The sequence below is a fragment of the Psammomys obesus genome, unplaced genomic scaffold (assembly GCF_907164565.1).
Source record: "Psammomys obesus unplaced genomic scaffold, mPsaObe1.curated_primary_1811, whole genome shotgun sequence".
Taxonomy (NCBI): Eukaryota; Metazoa; Chordata; class Mammalia; order Rodentia; family Muridae; genus Psammomys; species Psammomys obesus.
This window is the reverse complement of record NW_026592548.1, coordinates 14,100,316-14,119,635: the sequence shown is the minus strand read 5'-3', so window position 1 is coordinate 14,119,635 and position 19,320 is coordinate 14,100,316. Positions and strand designations below refer to the sequence as shown.

General features: G+C 41.0%; 1 protein-coding gene across 4 annotated transcripts in view; it reads right to left on the bottom strand.

The window, feature by feature from the left end:
- Positions 1-12,861: 12,861 nt before the first annotated feature.
- Prkacb (protein kinase cAMP-activated catalytic subunit beta) overlaps positions 12,862-19,320 on the bottom strand; it is a 96,321-nt gene continuing 89,862 nt past the window's right edge. For all 4 annotated transcript variants that reach the window (XM_055614342.1, XM_055614341.1, XM_055614343.1 and 1 more), the window contains exons 9-10: positions 17,828-17,992; positions 12,862-13,420 (exon numbers count right to left, since the gene is read on the bottom strand). In XM_055614342.1, coding sequence (XP_055470317.1) covers positions 13,295-13,420; positions 17,828-17,992 — 291 coding nt within the window. In that variant the 3' untranslated portion in view covers positions 12,862-13,294. The remainder of the gene's footprint in view (positions 13,421-17,827; positions 17,993-19,320) is intronic.

Here is a 19,320-nt window from a genome sequence, read left to right as displayed (position 1 = left end):
TTATAAGAATATGTTTTGGTTTTAATCCCAGGTGTGGGGATATGGGTCTGCTTTTCAGCTGTGATTTGCCTCATGCTCTAGCAAAGACATGATATTGCTAACTGCAGATAGTTTCTGTGATTGTGTGACATTTGGAATTCTGGGGACTTTTTAGAGGGTACGTAAATAGTAGGGCCCCAAGAGGCAGTGGTGTTAGTTGCTGTTGATTGCTCTTGGCCATAGTTTGTTAAATAGTCGTGTGCAAAAACAAACAACAAGAAAAATTTAGATATCCTGATGGCAAAGATCAAACTCACCCCAGGGAGCTCGATGCCCTTAATCAGCAGGAAGTGGTTTAAGGTAACATTGCCCCCATTTTAGAAGCCCTGGCTTTATTCAGAAATCTCTTTCCTTTCCTCTATATCAGTTTAATTCTCTCTTATCTAGTGTTAGGGGGTAGAAAAGGGTGGAAAAAACTGGGTGGAAGAAAGAAGATCCCATAAGGTAGCAAAGTCCAGTTGAATAACAAGACATGAAAAATCACTGTCTACTGATGACATCAGGGACTGAGTAGGTGGCGGTGGCTCACTTTTTAAAGTGTTTGCCATGCATGAGGACCTGAAGTTGATCTCCGGAACCCATGTATAACGGCTGGGTGTGGGGGCAAAAGATTGTACTCCCAGAGCTGGGGAAATGATTCCCTAAGACTCTCACTGGTCATCCATTTAACCTAATCAGCAACTCCAAGTCCAGTGAGAAATCTCGTCTCAACAAACAAGGTAGAGACAGCTCTTGAGGAAAGACACTGGACTAAGCTGACCTCTTGATTTTATTTGAGCATGCGCACATGCACACACGGACCATGTCTTGATTCTTTGTACATAGTATCTGAGGTTAGCTTTAGATTATGTTTAGAAAGCCTCATTTGGGTAAAATTAAGGTAGTGGCCGGAGCTCCAGGGAGGGTGTGGCCTCCTCTACTGTACTAGTGATCGCCGGTCAGATATTCTCTCAGTGTGTTGGTAGGAAGATGCTTCCAGCACATCTCTTGTGGATCCTCATTTCCTGTATTTCTCGGCCATTTTTAAACATTTTTTTTTTTTTTACTCCCCTGTCTTCAAAACCTGCAGTATTGAGCCAAGTCCTCCAGGCTGTCAATTCCTCTTTCTCCTGTCACCATCTTCCATGGTTTGACTTCAGAGGTTGATTTGGGCTCACTAGGGGAATCCTGGACCCTTCATGTTAGGGACAGCTGATGACCAATTTTAGTTTTCTGTGTGCTTACTTTCCCCTTGTCATTTATCATCAGCTAAATACCAGGGTCCTGGAATTGCACATGGACATCCTTGGGAGCCATGCTGTTGCTGCAGACCTTTTTACTGTTGCTTCTCTCTAGCTCTCTTTGCATTCTCAGGCTGTTTGGGGACAGATAGGCCAAGAGAGGGAAGCAGAAGGGAGGATGTGGTGCTTGGATGGTCCTTTTAAAGGGCAATAGTTGAGTAAGCCTGACAAAATGCTGTCCTATTAAAATGGGAGCACAGTTTTTCCAGATCTTCTTTCTGTTTCAGGGAAGCAAGGGCTTTATGTTTCCATTCTTTGCTACATCTTTCAACCTTAAAATTTTAACAATGGACATGTTAAATATTTCAGAGCATTATGTAAGCTAATCCACCTGCATCTGCTGCTATGTCTGGCCTTGGGAATTCAATTTATAACGCCTCTTCTCTTTTCCCCCTGGAGATGATCTCATCATGACCAAGGATTTGACTATTAGCATTACTATGTATGGCAACCTACAAGGCTATCTGTCCAGCTAGATATCTGTGATAAGCTGAGAGCATCCCCAGCTGCACGTTGGCCAGCCCTATCAACTCAGATCTGCTCCTCAAGCTGATAGAGGGAAACCTTCCCTCCCTAATGTGCCTGAAACCATTCCCTAAAGCATACTTTGGCACCTGCCTGAATTATCGTTTTACTAGATTATTTTAACACTTCTAGTGCATCTCTTGGGATCCATGCTGCTCCCTGCTTCCAGGCTGCTCCTACAAGATGCTATAATCAACAACCACAAAACAAAACAAAAACCCTGGACTTCCTCTTTTATGATTCTGGAAGCCAGATGTCTGAGACCATGGTGCCTGCACTGTTGTGCTATGGCATAAATGACCAAAGGGTAACGTTTATGAATTGGTTTTCTCCCTCTACCACGTGCATTCCTGGGATTGAACTCTGGCTATCATGCTTGGAGGTACCACTCTCCACCTGCTGAGCCATATTGAAAGCCTTCATGCTTCTTTTCTACTTAACATCTATTTAACCACTGGATGGAACATCTATAGGATGAAGCTCACAATCCTGAATAATCAGGATTATAATCAGTCATTCGCTGGGTGGCTCTCATGATGGACCCTGAATATCCCTTCCACCTGTTCTTATCACATAGTCACCACTCACTGCCTTGACAGAACACCAATCACAGCTCCCTACACCTCATGGTGTTGATCACTCTCTGTGACTGGAATACCCTTCCTCATTGAGAAACTGGAGCTCTCTGCATCCTTAAAGTAAAGCAGAAGGTGCTTGTGTGTAGTAAAGTATTCCTCATATTTTTTCACAGCAGCTTTGAGCTGTCCTGATGTGATTTTCATTTGTTTTATTTTTTTTACACCTCTGCTTCATATGATTTTATTTGTTCTCAGCTTTGTTTCATATCAATTTTGTGTCACAACTAAGCAGAGACCACACACACAGTAATATCTCTGAATGAACAAATGAATGAACAAGGAGTCATCTAGGCAGATGGTATCTGTCCTATTTACGATCAAAATTACTCCCAAGGAGGTGTCATTTTTTGATGTGTTTCTCATCCCTCTTTCCAAATCAGTTGCTGCCTTCCGCCAGCTGCAGAGCTCTTTGAATGATTTAAAATGTGGAATTCAAAATTGGCTGCCAAGAAATGCCACTTCATCTCCTTTCTAGAGTAATGTGCTTTTTCCTCTGACCGAGGGAAAACATCAGTCCTAGGTAAAATGAATTTTTTTTTCAGGGACAGAGAGGAGTTAACAGGAACAAAATTGGAATTTGCTTATTCTTTTGGTGTTCCACAGGTACCCCAAAAGTTCCCTTATTCAGAGGGCACAGGCAAAACCACAAAAGATCAGGGTTTTAGTTACAGAGTGCCAGGAAGTGCTAGCACTCTTTCCAAGTTGAAGCTTCTGCAATATTATCCCAGATACAGACAAGAAACACAAGTCAGTGAGCATTGCTCTCTTAGTCTGAGAGCAGCTTGGTCATCTTTCCAAAGATGGGAGGCGCAGACATGAAGGGATGCTGTCTTCACAGGGAGCTGAGCCCATAGCCTGCAGGCCAAGTAAGAGAGCAGGACTGAGTCACTGTTGTCCCAGCCAGAGGGCAGGCATACACCATATGCAAAGCAAACAGCCACAAAAACAACAAAACAAAACAAAAATGTACCTGGGCCCAGTTATCAGACATTATATATATTTTGAAATGTTTGAACTTTCTCCCCATTTTCATAGGTGTATTATCCACACATCCTTGTGGAGGAAGGGAAAGAATTAGCACTTGACCATGAACCACAATGTACATTTGATGTTTTAGCTTCTTTGAAAAGAAACATACTAAAATATGAATTGTATTTTATACAAGTGAGCCAGCAGAGATCAGCAACCTTGGCCACCTACTCATTTGATAGAACCAGCAGAAGGTAGGGTCAAGACTTCATTCTCGGTAGCTCCTACTTGGAAATCTATGCTCATTATATTTATTCTGCTTCTGATGCAGAAAATAGCTGTAAAATTATAACTTTTGTGTTTATGTGTCATAATCAACAGCTTCTTTTTCAGCTCACCTTCTTTTGACACCTCATTGAGCAAATGTGTCCAGATATTGTCAGCCCAACAACTGAGCTAATCGACACAGTAGGGAAGGGACTGCCAGGTTGATAGAAAGAGGTCCAAGATCAGCCCCTGCCTGCCAGGACCATATTCTGTCTAACAAGAGGAAGTCAGCGAGGAGACACACAGGAGCAACAGGACAACACAAGAGCTGCCGCAGGCAGTCAAGTCACAGTTCTTCATGCTGGCATGGTTCACATGACGGGGCTGATGTAGTGTGCAGTGCACACCCCTGGGAATCTGAGCTCAGGGGCCTCACTCTTTGTGCCCACTTACGACAATGCATCAGGGTGCAAGTGACTGGGAGACTGGTGCTAAAGGTGCCACTCAGATCAGCTGTAATGTTAAAATATATCCATCAGGATCTTCGGTGTCTGAGTTATTTGCAACTAAATACCAGCTGCTATATTACAACAGATGATGGCACACCCATGTGTTTATAGAGTTGTTATTCCTGAGAATCACTTCATGGGACAGACAGAAGCCTAATGTGGATACAGCTAGGCTGTTGTGAGGAGATGGGACACTGGAGGCTGGGCCGGGGAAGACTGGGGTATCTCATGCAAAAGAGTGATGCCTAGACCAGTGTCTACCCTAACATGATACTTGACACAGCAGAAACAAATTGAGAAATACAAAACACGGTAGGGCCTCATGCCAAACAGTTTCTGACCAGTTACTTCCCTAAGTCCAGTAAGGCTTTCTTTGATGCACTCGGTGCATCACGTACTCGGTGGCAAACCCTTCCTTCCTCTCTTTTTATCTGAAGATGCATACATTGCCTCAGTCGTATGATGATCTTTGAGAAACTGTTTTCTAAAGAAGCTTCCATTTATCAGGCTGCATTGTGATTGAAAATAGCATAAAAGCAAATTATTTCTTCCCTTGACCAAACGGTTGGGAGTATTTGGGAGTGGAGGAAAGATTAATAAAAATAATAGTCTGCATTTTCTCTGTCCTGAGTTAAGTATGTGGCATGGCGAATCTTGGTTGTCAACTTGATCATATCTAGAATCAACTAAGGCCCAAGCATCCAGGCATGTCTGTGAGGAATTTTCTTGATTGGATCATTTCATGTGGAAGCCGCACCTTAAATCCGTGTTGCCTTCTGATGGCAACTCACAGAAAAGGACATGAAGAAGGGAGCTTTTGCTTTGCTTGCTTGCCTTCAGTCTCCCTGGCAAGTTCATTTCTCCTATTGTTGAGGCATTCCTTTGCTGGTTTTAGGGCCAACTTCTTCAGGATTCCAACACAGACTGAACACCAGAAGCTCTCCAGGAATCCTTCAGGACTCTGGCACAGATGGGGACACTGAGACATCCAGTCTTGTGGACTGAACAACCACCTGATTTTTGGCCTTTCTGTCAGGAGACATCTATTGCTTGATTACCCAGACTACTGCTTGTAAGCTGCTCTAATAAATCACACATAATATGATTTATTATATTATAAATGTAACATAAGTATATTATATATAATAAACCACATGTATAATTTATCTATGATTTACATACAATATACATGTATGTGCACACACATGCTCGTGCGTGCACACACACATTCTATCAGTTCTGTTTCTTTGTTGTTTTTTTTTTTGTGACAAGGTTTCTCTGTATAGTCTTAACTGTCCTGGACTAGCTTTGTACACCAGGCCGACCTTGAACTCACAGAGAACTATCTGCCTCTGCCTTTCCCAGTGCTGGGATTAAAGGCATATGCCATCATGCCCAGCTAAGACTTTCTCTTTATAGCAAAAATTATAAGGAATTCAAACAGTCCAATAGAGTTTGAAGGAGAAACTATTAAATAGCCTCAGATTCCAGATCTTGCTGTGAACACAAAAAGATGGGGCTGAGGAGAAAGCTTGAGGATTAACCAAAGAGCAGCAATTTTATAAAACTGTGTCTATCTAGGAAGGATGCTAGAAAAAAAAAATTCAACTTCACTAATACTATAAAAGAGCTTAATTATAATGAAAATGTAAAGCTACATTATTTATGTATTTGTGTGTGTGTACGGTGAAGGAGTGGTGCTGGCACACATGTTCCATGGCACACATGTGGAGATCAGAGGAAAACTTGAAGGACTTGGTTCTTTCTTTCCACCTTGTGGGCTTGGGATCTAACTCAGCTCATCAGTCAAGTGTCTGATATGGGACTGATTCAGATTGTCCACAGCAGCAGACTATTTGCCTCATGCTGCAAATAGTTTAACTCTGAGAGGGGTTCTTTGCCAGCTGCAGATAGCTTAACTCTGAGGACTGTGGAGAAGGAATAAAGGCCAGAGCTCAGAGAAAGTTGAGAGGGCTCTGAGAAAGAAGGCTGCTGGTGCTTCCCCTGCTGCTCCTGGTTGCTGTTGATGCAGTGTGATGAGAAGTTAGAGATATCCTGAAAGGAAGATTGGACTTTCCCCAAGGAACCGATGACCTTAACCAGCAGGAACTAGCCTAAGAGAACTACACCCCATCTCCCAGTGGAGACTGGCTTTCTCTTGTACCTGGTGTTGGGGTATTGAAAGGGATTGGGGTGGGGAAGGGAAGAAGCACTAAGAAACAAAAATGAAATAAAGTTAAAAAGTACGCCAACACTGAGTCTTCCTGCTATCACTGTAACTGTTTAACACAAGGAAAAAGCTGAAGTGGAAATTAAAACTCATACACTTCCCTTCCCCACAAATGATTTACAAAATCCTAACAAGAACTTGTGAAGTGAGTCGTTCCTTCAACCACAGGTCTAAATTTAGACTCTGTCAGCTGTGTGCCTCCCACTGCAAAGAGGAAATTGGATGGCTCCTATCGTTTCTCATTTCCTCCTTTTGGGACCTTCAAGTGCTCGCTCGCTCTTTCTTTCCCTTTCCTTCTTTCTTTCCCTTCCTTCCTTCCTTCCTTCCTTCCTTCCTCTTTCCTTCCTTCCTTCCTTCCTTCCTTCCTTCCTTCCTTCCTTCCTTCCTTCCTTCCTTTCTTTCTTTCTTTCTTTCTCTCTCTCTCCCTCCTTCCTTCCTTCCTTCCTTCCTTCCTTCCTTCCTTCCTTCCTTCCTTCTTTCTTTCTTTCTTTCTTTCTTTCTTTCTTTCTTTCTTTCTTTCTTTCTTTCTTTCTTTCTTTCTTTCTTTCTTCTTTCCTTAAAATTTGTATTAGTCTGTTTGTTAAGGTTTAAAACACATTGGCTCTATAATTATAGTGAGCACAGCTGATTTTGTTTTATAGTCATGTTGACCCTAGCTTCCTGTATTGCTTGTCACCAAGTTCTTTTCATTTATGTCCACTTGGACATGAAGGGTGGGCTTGAAGGACTTTTCATTCTATTTACTTAAAGGAGCCTGTCTTGTGACTTTAAATGTAGTGTACCTTGGCTGGGTATAATACTCTTGCTTCATTATTTTCACACTGCACTCTTGTAGCCATTGTATAATTTGAGTGTTAGTGACGAGGCATCTGAAGGCACAGTCTCTTCCTTCCTCATGTCTTGGAGTAGCCTGACTGCTTGTTTGTTCGTATTGGGATGGTCTTATGCAGTCCAGTCTGGCCACCAACTCATTTATGTAGCTGTGGATAACCTTGAACATCTGACCCATCTTTTTCCACTCCTCCAGTGCTGGGACTACAGTTGTGTGTCAGTGTGCAGTTTTTGCTGAGTGCTGGGGATCAAATCTAGGGCCTCCTGAGCATAATAAGCAAGCACTCCACCAACTGAGCTACATCCCCAGGTAGGGTGGATTGACTCTAATGCACAAAATTTTAATTGTCAGCCTTGCTTGGATCACAGAGTACTAGCTACCAGGGAACTAGTCTTTCCACACCTGCTAATTAAACAGTAGTTGTTGAGTAAAAAAAATTCAGGTTAAAAATAGTATTGTCCAGAATGTTGGCTCTCTACCTTCTGGTGTCTCAGGTTAATAAGCCCTCATTCCTTTGAGGATGATCTAATTAGGACTTCATTTTAGAAATATTGTTTTTTGCTCTGACAGTTTATAGACATTTGATTCAGAGTTGAGCCTTTATTTTGAGGGTGTTTCTTCTGTAGTTCTTCATTGCCACTTCTTCTATTGCCTCCTTTAGAACAATGAAGATAACGTCTTATGTTGAAATTGCCATGCTTATTCATATTTTTCCATTTTTAATCTTCTTCCTAGGGGCTGGAGAGATGACTTGTTAGTTAAGAGCACTTGCTGCTCTGGCAAAGAACTCACATTTGGTTTCCAGCACTTCCAAGACAGTGCTCAATGACTCTAACTCCAGAACCATGGACCTGATGTCCTCCTGGCACCTCCACAGGCCCCTACACTTACCTGATTTCACCCTCCACAGGAACACAGACACAGTTCAAAATAAAATCAGAAAACCTTACAAAAATTTACTGATTTTCTAGACTTATCCTTTTAAAGAGACTTACAGCAGTGGACAGACTTAAGGAGATTCATCAGCTGGTCTCAAAATGGGACATGAGCCTGGATTAGCTGGCTGGGCCTCAAATGATCCCAAGGCAGTATTCTTGGAGCTGGGGACAAAGCTTTGGGCCCTGTATACCCAGTAGAGAGCAACACCTGAGCTGTACCACCAGCCTTATGGCGTTAGCCCAGTGAACCACACTGTGGATGACAGGCAGCTCTGGGGTAAGACATTTATTAGTTTAAAGTCACTCAGGTTATGAAGATCTGTTAGAACAGCAACAGAAAGCTAATAGCATAAGGTCACCATCCACTGGGTACTACCCTTCTCCTGAGGAAAAAAACAGGGAAGAAAGATCCAGCTAGCACTACAGCTAACATCGCTGTTAATGGGTGAGCCAACTCTAAGTTTGATGGAAGAAACTTGCTGTGCCTTTTCATGTTCAATTTGAACTGCTCTAAGAGGTTAGCTTAAAGCTGAGAGAAAATCTGTCAGGGGGTTAATAGTGATTTGAGTGAACCATGTTTTCTCCAACTTTCAGCGTCCCAATAGCTACTCTGTGTTCCAAGCAAGGACAGAAACAGGAGAAACGATGCCTTGAGCTTCACAGGTACACCTCTTTCCCCACCTCTTCAAGATGCCAGTTCAATTCTGGCTAAGTGCCAAGCCATCTGGGTGGCTGGCACAAACCTTTCAGAGTGTGGACACGTGCAGTTCTGTGGGTGCTTTAATTTGCTAAGAGAGCACTGCAGACCGCTCGCTGGCTCACACTGCTTGCACTTCTGGAGTCTGGAAGTCCACGATCAAGATCTGGCAGAACTGACTACTGTGGAGATGGCTCTTCGTGGCTCCCATGCTATCTTCTGCCCATGCTGTCTTCATCCGGTCTTCCTTTGGGGTGCTAGTGTCCTTATTTCTCATAAAGTCATCAGTCTTACCTAACTGGGTACCATCCATAAAACCTAGTTTTTACACTAATCACTCCCCAAACCTTTCTTCCAACTATGATTATATTCTGAGGTACTAGGAATCAGGATTCAGATAGATGTAACACACACACACATTTCTTTTGTAAGATGAGGCCTCTCTTTCATATCCAGGCTAGTCTCAAAATCATGATCCTCCCATTCCAGCCTCTTAAATGCTGGGATTTCATGTGTGCATCATCATGCATGGGTAACATGTCAATTCTGTTCATATCAAAATTTAACTTGAGCTAAGCACAAAGACTACTGAGCATATATCCAGAAAAGCTAAAAATGAAAACATTTATCTTCACATCCACCATTTGTCCAAAAGGGAAATTTTATTGTTAATTGGACCTCAAATAATAATAAAAAATAAAGACATACCCAGAGTTTTATTAAAAAAAATGAGAATGGGGATTTATATTAAGTACTAAAAATTTAGCACTAGAAACAGTAAGAATCATGTTATAAAGTGTATCAATATCCGTAAATGTTTGTAAAGACCATCAAACAAAATTGTAAGCTTTTAAAATAATTATTGAAAACTGATGATCTCTCAGGGAAAACTGCCACCATAGCCATTCACACTAGATAGTTTAACCATAAAGGCAGAGGCGAGCTCCGAAGTAGCCCTGAAGAACAAAGCATATGCTTTTAGTTCACTGCACAGTGAGAATGAGGGCTCCTGCGTCGCCAAACTAATAACATTACCGTAAGCTACATTAACTTACTTTGCTGGCTTTCATCGTGTTAGGAGTAATCTGAAGCAAAATGAGGAAGAAGCTCTTAGCAATGCCGGGCTGCACTCGGTAGTGTTGCAGTAAAAGTCTAATTAGAATGGACTGCTAATATTCACTCTTTTATTGCTCAGCTCTCAGCCCCAAATATCACCCCACCTATCTGAAAGTCAGGAATCCACAACCATTTCTTATATCAGCAGAGAAAAGTCCAGAACGAAGGACATTGGACATATGACTCAACGGCTCTTATCCTTTGAAGATACTTTAATTTTGTGGTTACTGATGAATTAAAAAACACATTTTCAGCATTTCCTAGCTATAGTAGTGCATAGGAAATTCCACTCTAAACAAAGAAGTAGTTTATGAAATAACAACACACCTTACATCTTACATCAAAAGCTTACAGTTTACAAGGTGCTTTTACATACATTATTCCATTTGATTCTTACAACAAGCAAAGGAAAGAAAAACAGTCAGTGGAAAAGGATAATCATCCATTTTTTTAGGCTTATAATGAGCATTGTTGTTTTTTGTTTTTGTTTTTGTTTTTAGACCAAAGGGCAATCGGTACAGAAACATACCAAGAACAAGACAGCAATACCCATAAGCCACAGCATCTTTTTTGGTAGGCTGACGGTTTGATATCAAGTGCATATTTCGCATCAGTGAGGGAGTAAGGAATGGGAGACAAGGACTTTATGATGGCCAAAGAATTTTCAGAACGTTGTCAGAGGCAAGAATGCACAGATGTGTCCCTATACAGTAACTTCTTCAAAGTGTGATGCCCTCGAGAATATTTGATAAGGAGGGAACCTTGACCTAACAGGAAAGCAGAGGGATCCCAGGAAGAACCTGTCCTAGCCCTCTGTCCACAGGGATACCTCTGGTAGGCTTCACTGTCAGTCTAGGGCTCCTTCCTTCACAATGCCATCTCTTCATTTACTGGGCAAAAACACCATTTCTTCTGTTTTATGAAATATAATTGGAGTAAAATACTGCTTTTGCCACTGACTTAGTATTTCAAGTTTTCAAAGAAAATCTTTTCAGCTACACTGTGGCTAAAAATGGGAATTTTAGGTATGTTAAAAATATTCCAATTTAGTGTACTTGATTAGCCAGAAATAGACCCCTCTGACACACCTGACAGTTTGCTCATGTACTTAAAACAGAGACAGTAAAATGGAAGGGCTCAGACGCCCCCAGATGCTGATGCACGCCTGGGGGTCATCTACCCGGTAGAGTCCAGCTGGGTACTAATAATTTCATAGAAAAAAATACGTTAGGATTCATAGAAATCTGTTCAATTTTGGAAAACTAAATTATAATAATCAAATTGTCACCCCCATGATTTATTGAAATAATTTTACAATAATATACAACAATGCTACCAGAGAATTTGTAGCATACATAGAACACAATGATTAGCATGTTCTTGGGTCTAAATGAAATACAAAAAAAAAACCCTAAATAATGTATTTTATACAAATGATGCTTTTAATTTATTAACACGATGATATATCTTTGTTACATAAAACTTGCTACAGCAGAGTATTTCAATGTTTCTTGCACATTTTAAATACAGGTGGAGCAACTGAAATAGTTGTTTGCTATTGTGGGACATTACCATGCAGAAACACTTGACAACCAAAAGACATGCAGATAGGTGGAGATCAGGTCTCAGATAGGACTCTTCAATGTCTTCAAGGGTTTAGTGAGGGTGTGTGGGTGCATGAACAGGAGTGGTGTCAATGACCTACCTGCACCAGGAAGGAGGCAGATAGAAAGGTTCTATATACACTAGGGTTTGTTTGACTTAAAACAACCTTATATGCTTATAGATTGATCACGAAATGAAATAGTTTAAACTATTTGGGTGAGTTGATTATTTAAGGTAGGTCACTGATACAGAGATAAAATGAGATGGACAAATTAAAAGTAATGAAAAAAAAATAGTAAAAAGAAAAAGCTAAGCCATTTATTCACAAAGAAACACTGAACTAAATGTGCAAGAGTGCTTGAAATTCCCTCATGATGGCAACATTGTTAAGTCAATTGGCAAAAAGTAGAAAAAATTAAGGAAACACAAATATTAAAATTGTATCTGCATGATCATATACTCTATGAAGAAAAAAAGAGGTTAGAAATTCTGACATATTTAAAGATATCACACCTCAAATTAAATTAAAATCGGAACATGGCAGTTTCTTAGCCTCCTTCCTGCACTGCCGGGGCAGGGAGGAGAGTTGAAGCTGCAACAGTGCCCTCCTGCTCTCACTTCAGAAGAGGGAGCAGCAGCAACTGCTTTGTTCTTCCCTGTTACGAACCAAAGCAAACAGAAAACTGCACTTCCTGGAGAGTGTCTCTAAGCTGTAAGCAGGGACCAAGGCTCTCGTTGACTTAGTATTTATCCAAATCCATGTTTCCTTTCATTTGCTCGTTTCCCTTAAGAAACTGACGATGAGGACTATCTGAGAAATTTCACAATGTGTCACCTTATCAGTCATGCTTTTCTAAAATACTGGCTGAAGCCCGGCATGGAAGAGCGAAGGCTTAGAAACCTTAGAACCCTCTTCTAACCCACAGACATGTTGGTACCAAGGGAGATAGCTGGGGCGTGGAGCCACATCCCTCACTTTTCTTGACAAATGAGGCATCTGTCTGGTCACTTAATGTCTCACAGAGAATATTGAAAGGCAAAGGAAAAGAAGCCTCTGGGCCTGGAATCCACATGGCCAGTTTAGCCGCGACATCAGTGACCCCTGAAGAGTTAGAATTGTCACTTATGCAAATTCCCTTGGTGACAAAACATTCCATCTTCAAAAATCATTAAGAGTTTTGGCAAAACTGAGTCCGAGCTACTAAAAAAAAAAAAAAAAAAAAAAAATCATTGGAGAGTTTATCTTCAAGCCACTGGTCAGCAATAATATCGCTCAAAACTACAAAAAGCAACATGTAGCTTTCCTTGTAAGTATCACACAGCCGTAACCCTGCCCATCTGAAACACCAAGAAAGGAAAATGGAGCACTGGTCAGAGAAGTTAATGAGAAGGATGTAGAAGGGTGGAGAAAAACAACCAGAACAGTAGGAAAGTGGTGTACACTGTGTCACGGCACAGAAGATGCTTGTGGAGCGGTGCCTCGGTACACAGGCGGTTGCAGAGTACACACTGATGACGCAATGAAGACCTCACTCAGCTGCTGGAATGAAGGGACCTGGAAACCACTTCAACAAGCAGGTCTCGGCTCCACCTTCCACCTCCACAGCGTGCAAAGACTGAGTGTGAGCTTGAGGCAAGGTTTTTCCTCCCTAAAATTCACAAAATTCTTTTGCACATTTTTCTGTTATAGAGACACGGATTTCTTCTTCTTCGTAGTCATCAAAGTTGCTGGTATCTCCAGAGCCTCTGAACTTTGGTATGAATGGAGCCTCAACCTATGAAGCAAGAGGAAAATAAGAAGAAGAACAACTCCCCAGAGACTTCCATACACTAAGAACAAGGACTTCCCAGCAAGTTATTTCACTGGCATCTTTAAATGCAGTAAGTTCTTGAACAAAAATCCATTAGAAGTTAGCTAGAATTTCACATTTTCTCCTGAGAACTACAACAAAATATTAATGCAGGTTCCAGGTTAATCAGCGACCAGAATCAAAATGCTGGCTCTGAGCTTAGAAAACCAGTCTCCATTAATTTTATTTTTATCAATTTATTTCCAAAGCCTTCATTTATTTTTTTAATATCATTTCTTCTGAAGTTAATCTCTTTTCTAATTCCCATGTTTACTTAAAACAACTGACTAAGAAAAGTCTAAGGTGGGAACATCTCTCAGAATATCTGAGAATATCCTCAGAATATCTGAGAACTGTCAAATTCCAAACATTTTTATTATTTTGATGATGAAAATTAAGTCTTCCTGTATAATCTTAATGATTGCTGCAATTTACACACAGCTATGGATTTATAGTCACACAATTGTTCCACCGTCACGTCTACTTCACACTCTGCAGGGAAGCCAAGGCAGACATTCCCATTCCTGTCTTAAAGCTTACAGGACAGTTAACCAAATTCCTATCGCTAACAAATGATGAAGCAGATACTGAACTCTCCAGGGCTTTCTCTTCCATATACAACAGTGGTCTGGTTACATATTTTTTGGTATACCTCATCATTACATGGATAGCTGTTGATAAATTGTTCCCATGCAGGACTATCGCAATATAGAATAGGTTACAGATAAGACATATACATGAAAATTAAAGATATTTAAAAAGAACAAGGTGACAAATAAGTATATGCAGAGATTCTAATATTATCTTGTTTCCAAGTTGGTTTCCTTGCACTGTGTGCTTGGTCTGCCATCTTATCCAGTGCAGACTGAGCCAAGCAGACAATTCTTCATTTCTAGCCAGATAGTGGTTTAGAATCAGACCTTCTCTGGAGAGTGATTTGCAGTCTGAATTGTCCGGGCCACTTCTTTAGTCTGGGCCTTTTTTCTTTCTACTAGGTGTATGTAGCTATTTCATTGCTCATAAACACTTGCCAGGGAATAAACGGCTGTGAACTATTTAAATTACCTGTCTTAATTTTACACTGCTGTGTGTACAATGTCTACATTAAGGCCCTGATTATTCTTTGAGACCATTGCCGCTCCTCACCCCTGCTTCACTGATAACTGAGATGTAGCTGTCCACCAATAGGCCTCACAGGATGACCTGGCTTCCAGCTGCTCTGTCTGGGTAGTTAGCAGTTTACCATTTGGGATGAGTCAAGCCCTTTCTGAAACACATGGACTCTAGATGAGCAGTGGCAACTCAGTTCTATTACAGTCTTAGAAAGATTATTACTATTTCACTGTGTAGTATGGATAGATTAGTATGTGCTTACTGAGCACCAGCAGAACATTTTTACTATTAGTATGGAAAGATTAAAAATATACCAGAACTCTTTAAAATCTGCCTCCCTCTGCCTCCCATGTGCAGGATTAAAGACATGTGCCAGCTGGGCTTGGTAGTGCACGCCTTTAATCCAGGTATTCTGGGAAGCAGAAGCAGGCAGCTTTCTGTAAGTTTGAGGCTAGCCTGGTCTACAAAGCAAGTCCAGGATTGCCAAGGCTACAAAGAGAAACTCTGTCTTAGGAACAAAAAGGAGGAAGAAGGGGAGGAGGCAAAAAAAAAAAAAGAGGCTGCAGTGATGGGGAATGAGGAAAGGAGTGGGAAGACACCAGTATCTACAGAAGTCATGTCTGGGAGTGGGTGGAGCCCACGTTTCCTCACCAAATTACCTGACTATAATTGGAGCCTGGACTTACCTACCTAGTTTTTCTCAACACTCTGTGCCTCCTGTTGCATTCTCTATTTTAACCTGTACTTTAAGAGTAATAAAGCTTATGTTGACATAGTTTGAACAATGTGCTCAAGATCATACTGTAATGGACAATTGATCTGACTCAGACTCACAATCTACCCAGGTCCAGAGTTCAGGGTCTGTCTGTCTACCTGACTGTTTCTCCTCTTCTTTCTCTCTCACTCCCTTTCTCTCTTCTCTCCTTTCTGTTGAAACAGCCTTTCCCTCTCACAAATGTTCAAAGATACAAGTTAAAAAAGTAAAATCTGAGTGTTTCATGGTATTCAACTCTGTACCTTCCTTTTAATAATAATGTTAAAAGAAGTTTTTTTAAAAGCTTTTTAAAAAAGTACTGTGGCTCATACCTACAATTCCTCAAATGTGATATATCACACCTATAATCCTTCATTTAATCATGTATAGTTCCACACCAACTTGATTACAAAGAGAGACTCTATCTCAAACAAATCAACAACCCTGACAAAACCCAGAAAAGAAGAAGGGCAGATTGTAAAGTGGTAACATGCTGGGATTTGAACCTGGTGAACCTGGGATCAAAGATGCAAGCTTTGTGGTAGCACTGATATTTAAAGCAGTTACCCTATTTGGGATAACTTTTTTTAAGCAGTAAAATGAAAAACAAAATATAAACAGCCATGAATTTTCTTTTTCAAAGACTGATAAGAATTCCTTTTATTAACCATGAAGAACTGTCTTCATGTGGGCAAATCTGGATGCTTCAGCACGCTTTAGGAGTGGAAAGTCTATTTTAGTACCATCGTCCTGACTTGTGACTACGTAATGCGTGCTGAGCTAATGGTGCCCACAGCCACAACCCTTGAGCTTGGCTCGAGCTTTGGGGTCTCGCAGGGCATGGCAACTGTACTGCCCTCACACTGTTCAGTCTTGCTAAGCTTTCTCTTAGCTGAGTTTTAAAATTCTTTTATAACTTTGTTTTTATAATCTTTTAAAATTTTAATGAATTAGAAAAACTGCTTTTAATATGGAACAGAGCGTTAAATTCTTTTCCCTCAGGGACTGTGCTTTGTGGTTGTTCATATGAAATGTGGCAAGCCTCTGAAAAGGCAGAAGCTGTGGCTTTTGTGGGGGTGGGGAGGGGAAAAGCTAAATATATACACTTCATGCAAGTTATTTTTAACTTAGCATTCAAGAGTGAAAGGAGAAATATAGTTAACAGAAAAATCTTTTCTTAAATTTCCCAACTTATGACCACGGTGAAGTAATTACCATTAAGTAACTGCTGTTATTGTGTTGTTGCCACGGGTGACCTGGGTCCTACAGCTAGTCTCTTAAAACACTGCTGGCCAGGAGAGTTGCCCTCTATTTAATCATGAGCTATGCTAGTGTCAGAGAGGAGCTAAATTTACATTTATACCTAGTGTTCATGTGGCTTGAACTTCCAACACGGAAGAGTCTTTTTAGTAAGCAAGAGGACAAGACATCTAGCCACTCAGGTGCAGAACTCTCTCTGGATTCCTTTGAGAGTCATTAGCATAACAGACTCATCTGCCTCCCATCCTTGAACTCGGAGGATGAAATTGGAGGAGTAAGGCTGACTTCACTAATCACCTTGAAGACTGCCTAGGGCCAGCACAGGGTCCCAATTACTACTTAGAGGGATGCTAAGTAAATCAATGATTCCTAAAAGACAAAAATCTAGTAATTTCAGGTAATTTGTTTTGACTGCCTCCAAAGCATGGGTTTAATGGCCTCTAGGGAAGCTTCAAATGGAGGACACTTGCATCTGTAGGAAGACGGGTGCTCATTGAAGAATGTGGCAACATGCGCAGTGCATGTCCCAGCGGCTCTTGAGAGACAGGCTATAAAATAAAGATGATAAAATGTTCCTGTTCCCATGAAATAGTTTAAAATGAGTTTAAAATGAGAATGAGCATATAAACAGCAAGGAAGGACATGCTTCAGAGAAATAGCACAGGGAAGTCGTCTATTTCTTAAGGATTCACTGGACTATGGAAAGTGAGCAAACGGGAAAAATCTCCAGGAGTGGAGAGGCAGACATGCAGGCTGGCCTAGCGTGTGAAAAGGCTGGATCTTTCTGGGAAAACCCCAGGAAAAAAGCTGCCACCCTGCTAAATGTCCACAGCAACGCTAAAACAAAAGTGAAAACATCCCAGAATTTAAGCTGATTCAGTGTCGGTCTGGCTATGCGCTGATTCTGAGTTGTATTCATTTCCACATTATCTTTTAAATGTGGTTTGTACCAATTTTGAATGCAACTTGTAGAATACTATCTAAAATCCAATTTCCACAGTTTTGGGTAGAGTTAGTATGAACGGGAAAAACATACTAGGGCAACCATACAGGTTTTGTCTTGTATTTAGAGAAGGCACTTTGAGATCCCGCAGGGGATTAGCTTAATGGTAAAATAATTATAAAAGTGCTTAAGATGAAAGTATCTCTGCTTCATGACTTCAAGCACACCTTTCAAAGGCTTTAGGTCACGAATAGGGCCGTACCTTTCTCTGGTAAATAGCAATCCAGTCAGTCGTGGCAAACCACTTGTGGGTCTTTATGTCACTCACACCATTCTTCAGGTTTCCGAATCGTTTGGTCAGATCCACCTGGAGCAAGTTCCGCAGAAGGTCCTTGAGATCGGAGCTAAAGTGGGATGGGAATCGGACCTGCACAAACATAGCAGGAGGGGAAGCACATTGCAAGTGTCTGGATATTTCTGCCTTGATTTCATACATGAAGAAAGAAGGAGGTAGTGATGACCTCCAAACACTTTTCATGACATACCATAGTCTCTGCACATCTTAAAGGATGAATGAGATATAGGAAAAGAGCTAAAACTTCTCTGAGAACTTGGCTTCAGTTTTGTTAAGAATGTAGAGCAGTCTCTAGAAACTTAAAGTACGAATGTAGTTGTGCTAATACCATTAGAAGGCTCACTCAAGGCTCTCTTCAAGAGAGATCCCCTTGGGCCTCATTATAAAACCTCTCAGAGATGTACAATTTAAAGTTATAATCTAAGTGGAACAAGTAACATATGAAAAATCTCAGTAAGTGCATTTTTGAAAAGTGATCTACCAAGGAAGAATCTGAAAAAGGCTGTAGACACCCACACTGCCTTTTCCAGCACAGAATTCCATTATCTTTATTAGAGATAAAAGAAAAACTTTTAAGCAGAATTCTGCTACTGGAAAATAACATAGAAATACCAGGAATAACTGAGGAGACACAGTATTAAAAATGCAGATTCTGGGGGCTTTGGTATGCTATAGTGCCCCCTTTAAGGAATGGGTAAGGCCACTGATACATATGACAATCTTGCTCAGGACTGCAGAGCTAAGAGTGAGAGCTGCAGTTCCAAACAGACATTCTGATTTCAGCACATTTCCTTCTCCTTGTTCTACACCACTCCCATGACTAATAGACTAAATATGGTATCCAGAGTCATTTAGATGGCTGAAAGTTTAAACTTAAAAATTTTCTGAAACTTTCATCTTTCTTACTAGAAGCAATTACTACAAGATCAGGAGTTTCTACTCTAAAACATCACGACAGCTTTATGAAATGAACAAGTTCCCAAAAGATAAAATACAAAGGGAGAGGGTGGCAGTCGTGACAAGTAACAAATGCTGGAGAGGATGACAAGCGAAGGGACCTTAATACACGCAGGGGGATGTACGTTACTCAGCCACCGAGGAACCAGTAAGGAGGGTCCTCAACAATGAAAGCAAACTACCTCAGCATTCTCACACTTGGGTATCTGCCGAAGGAGCCAAGCCAAGATATCACCAAGATCCTTGCACACCTATACTTGTTGCAACACCAGTCACAATTGCCTAGGAATCTACCAACAGATGAATGCATAAGGAAATGTGATCCATATGCTCCACTCAAAAACATGTTTTCCTTCCAAAGATCCTAGATTTTATATAGGTACATAAACTACACCACACACACACACACACACACACACACACACACACACACACACACACAC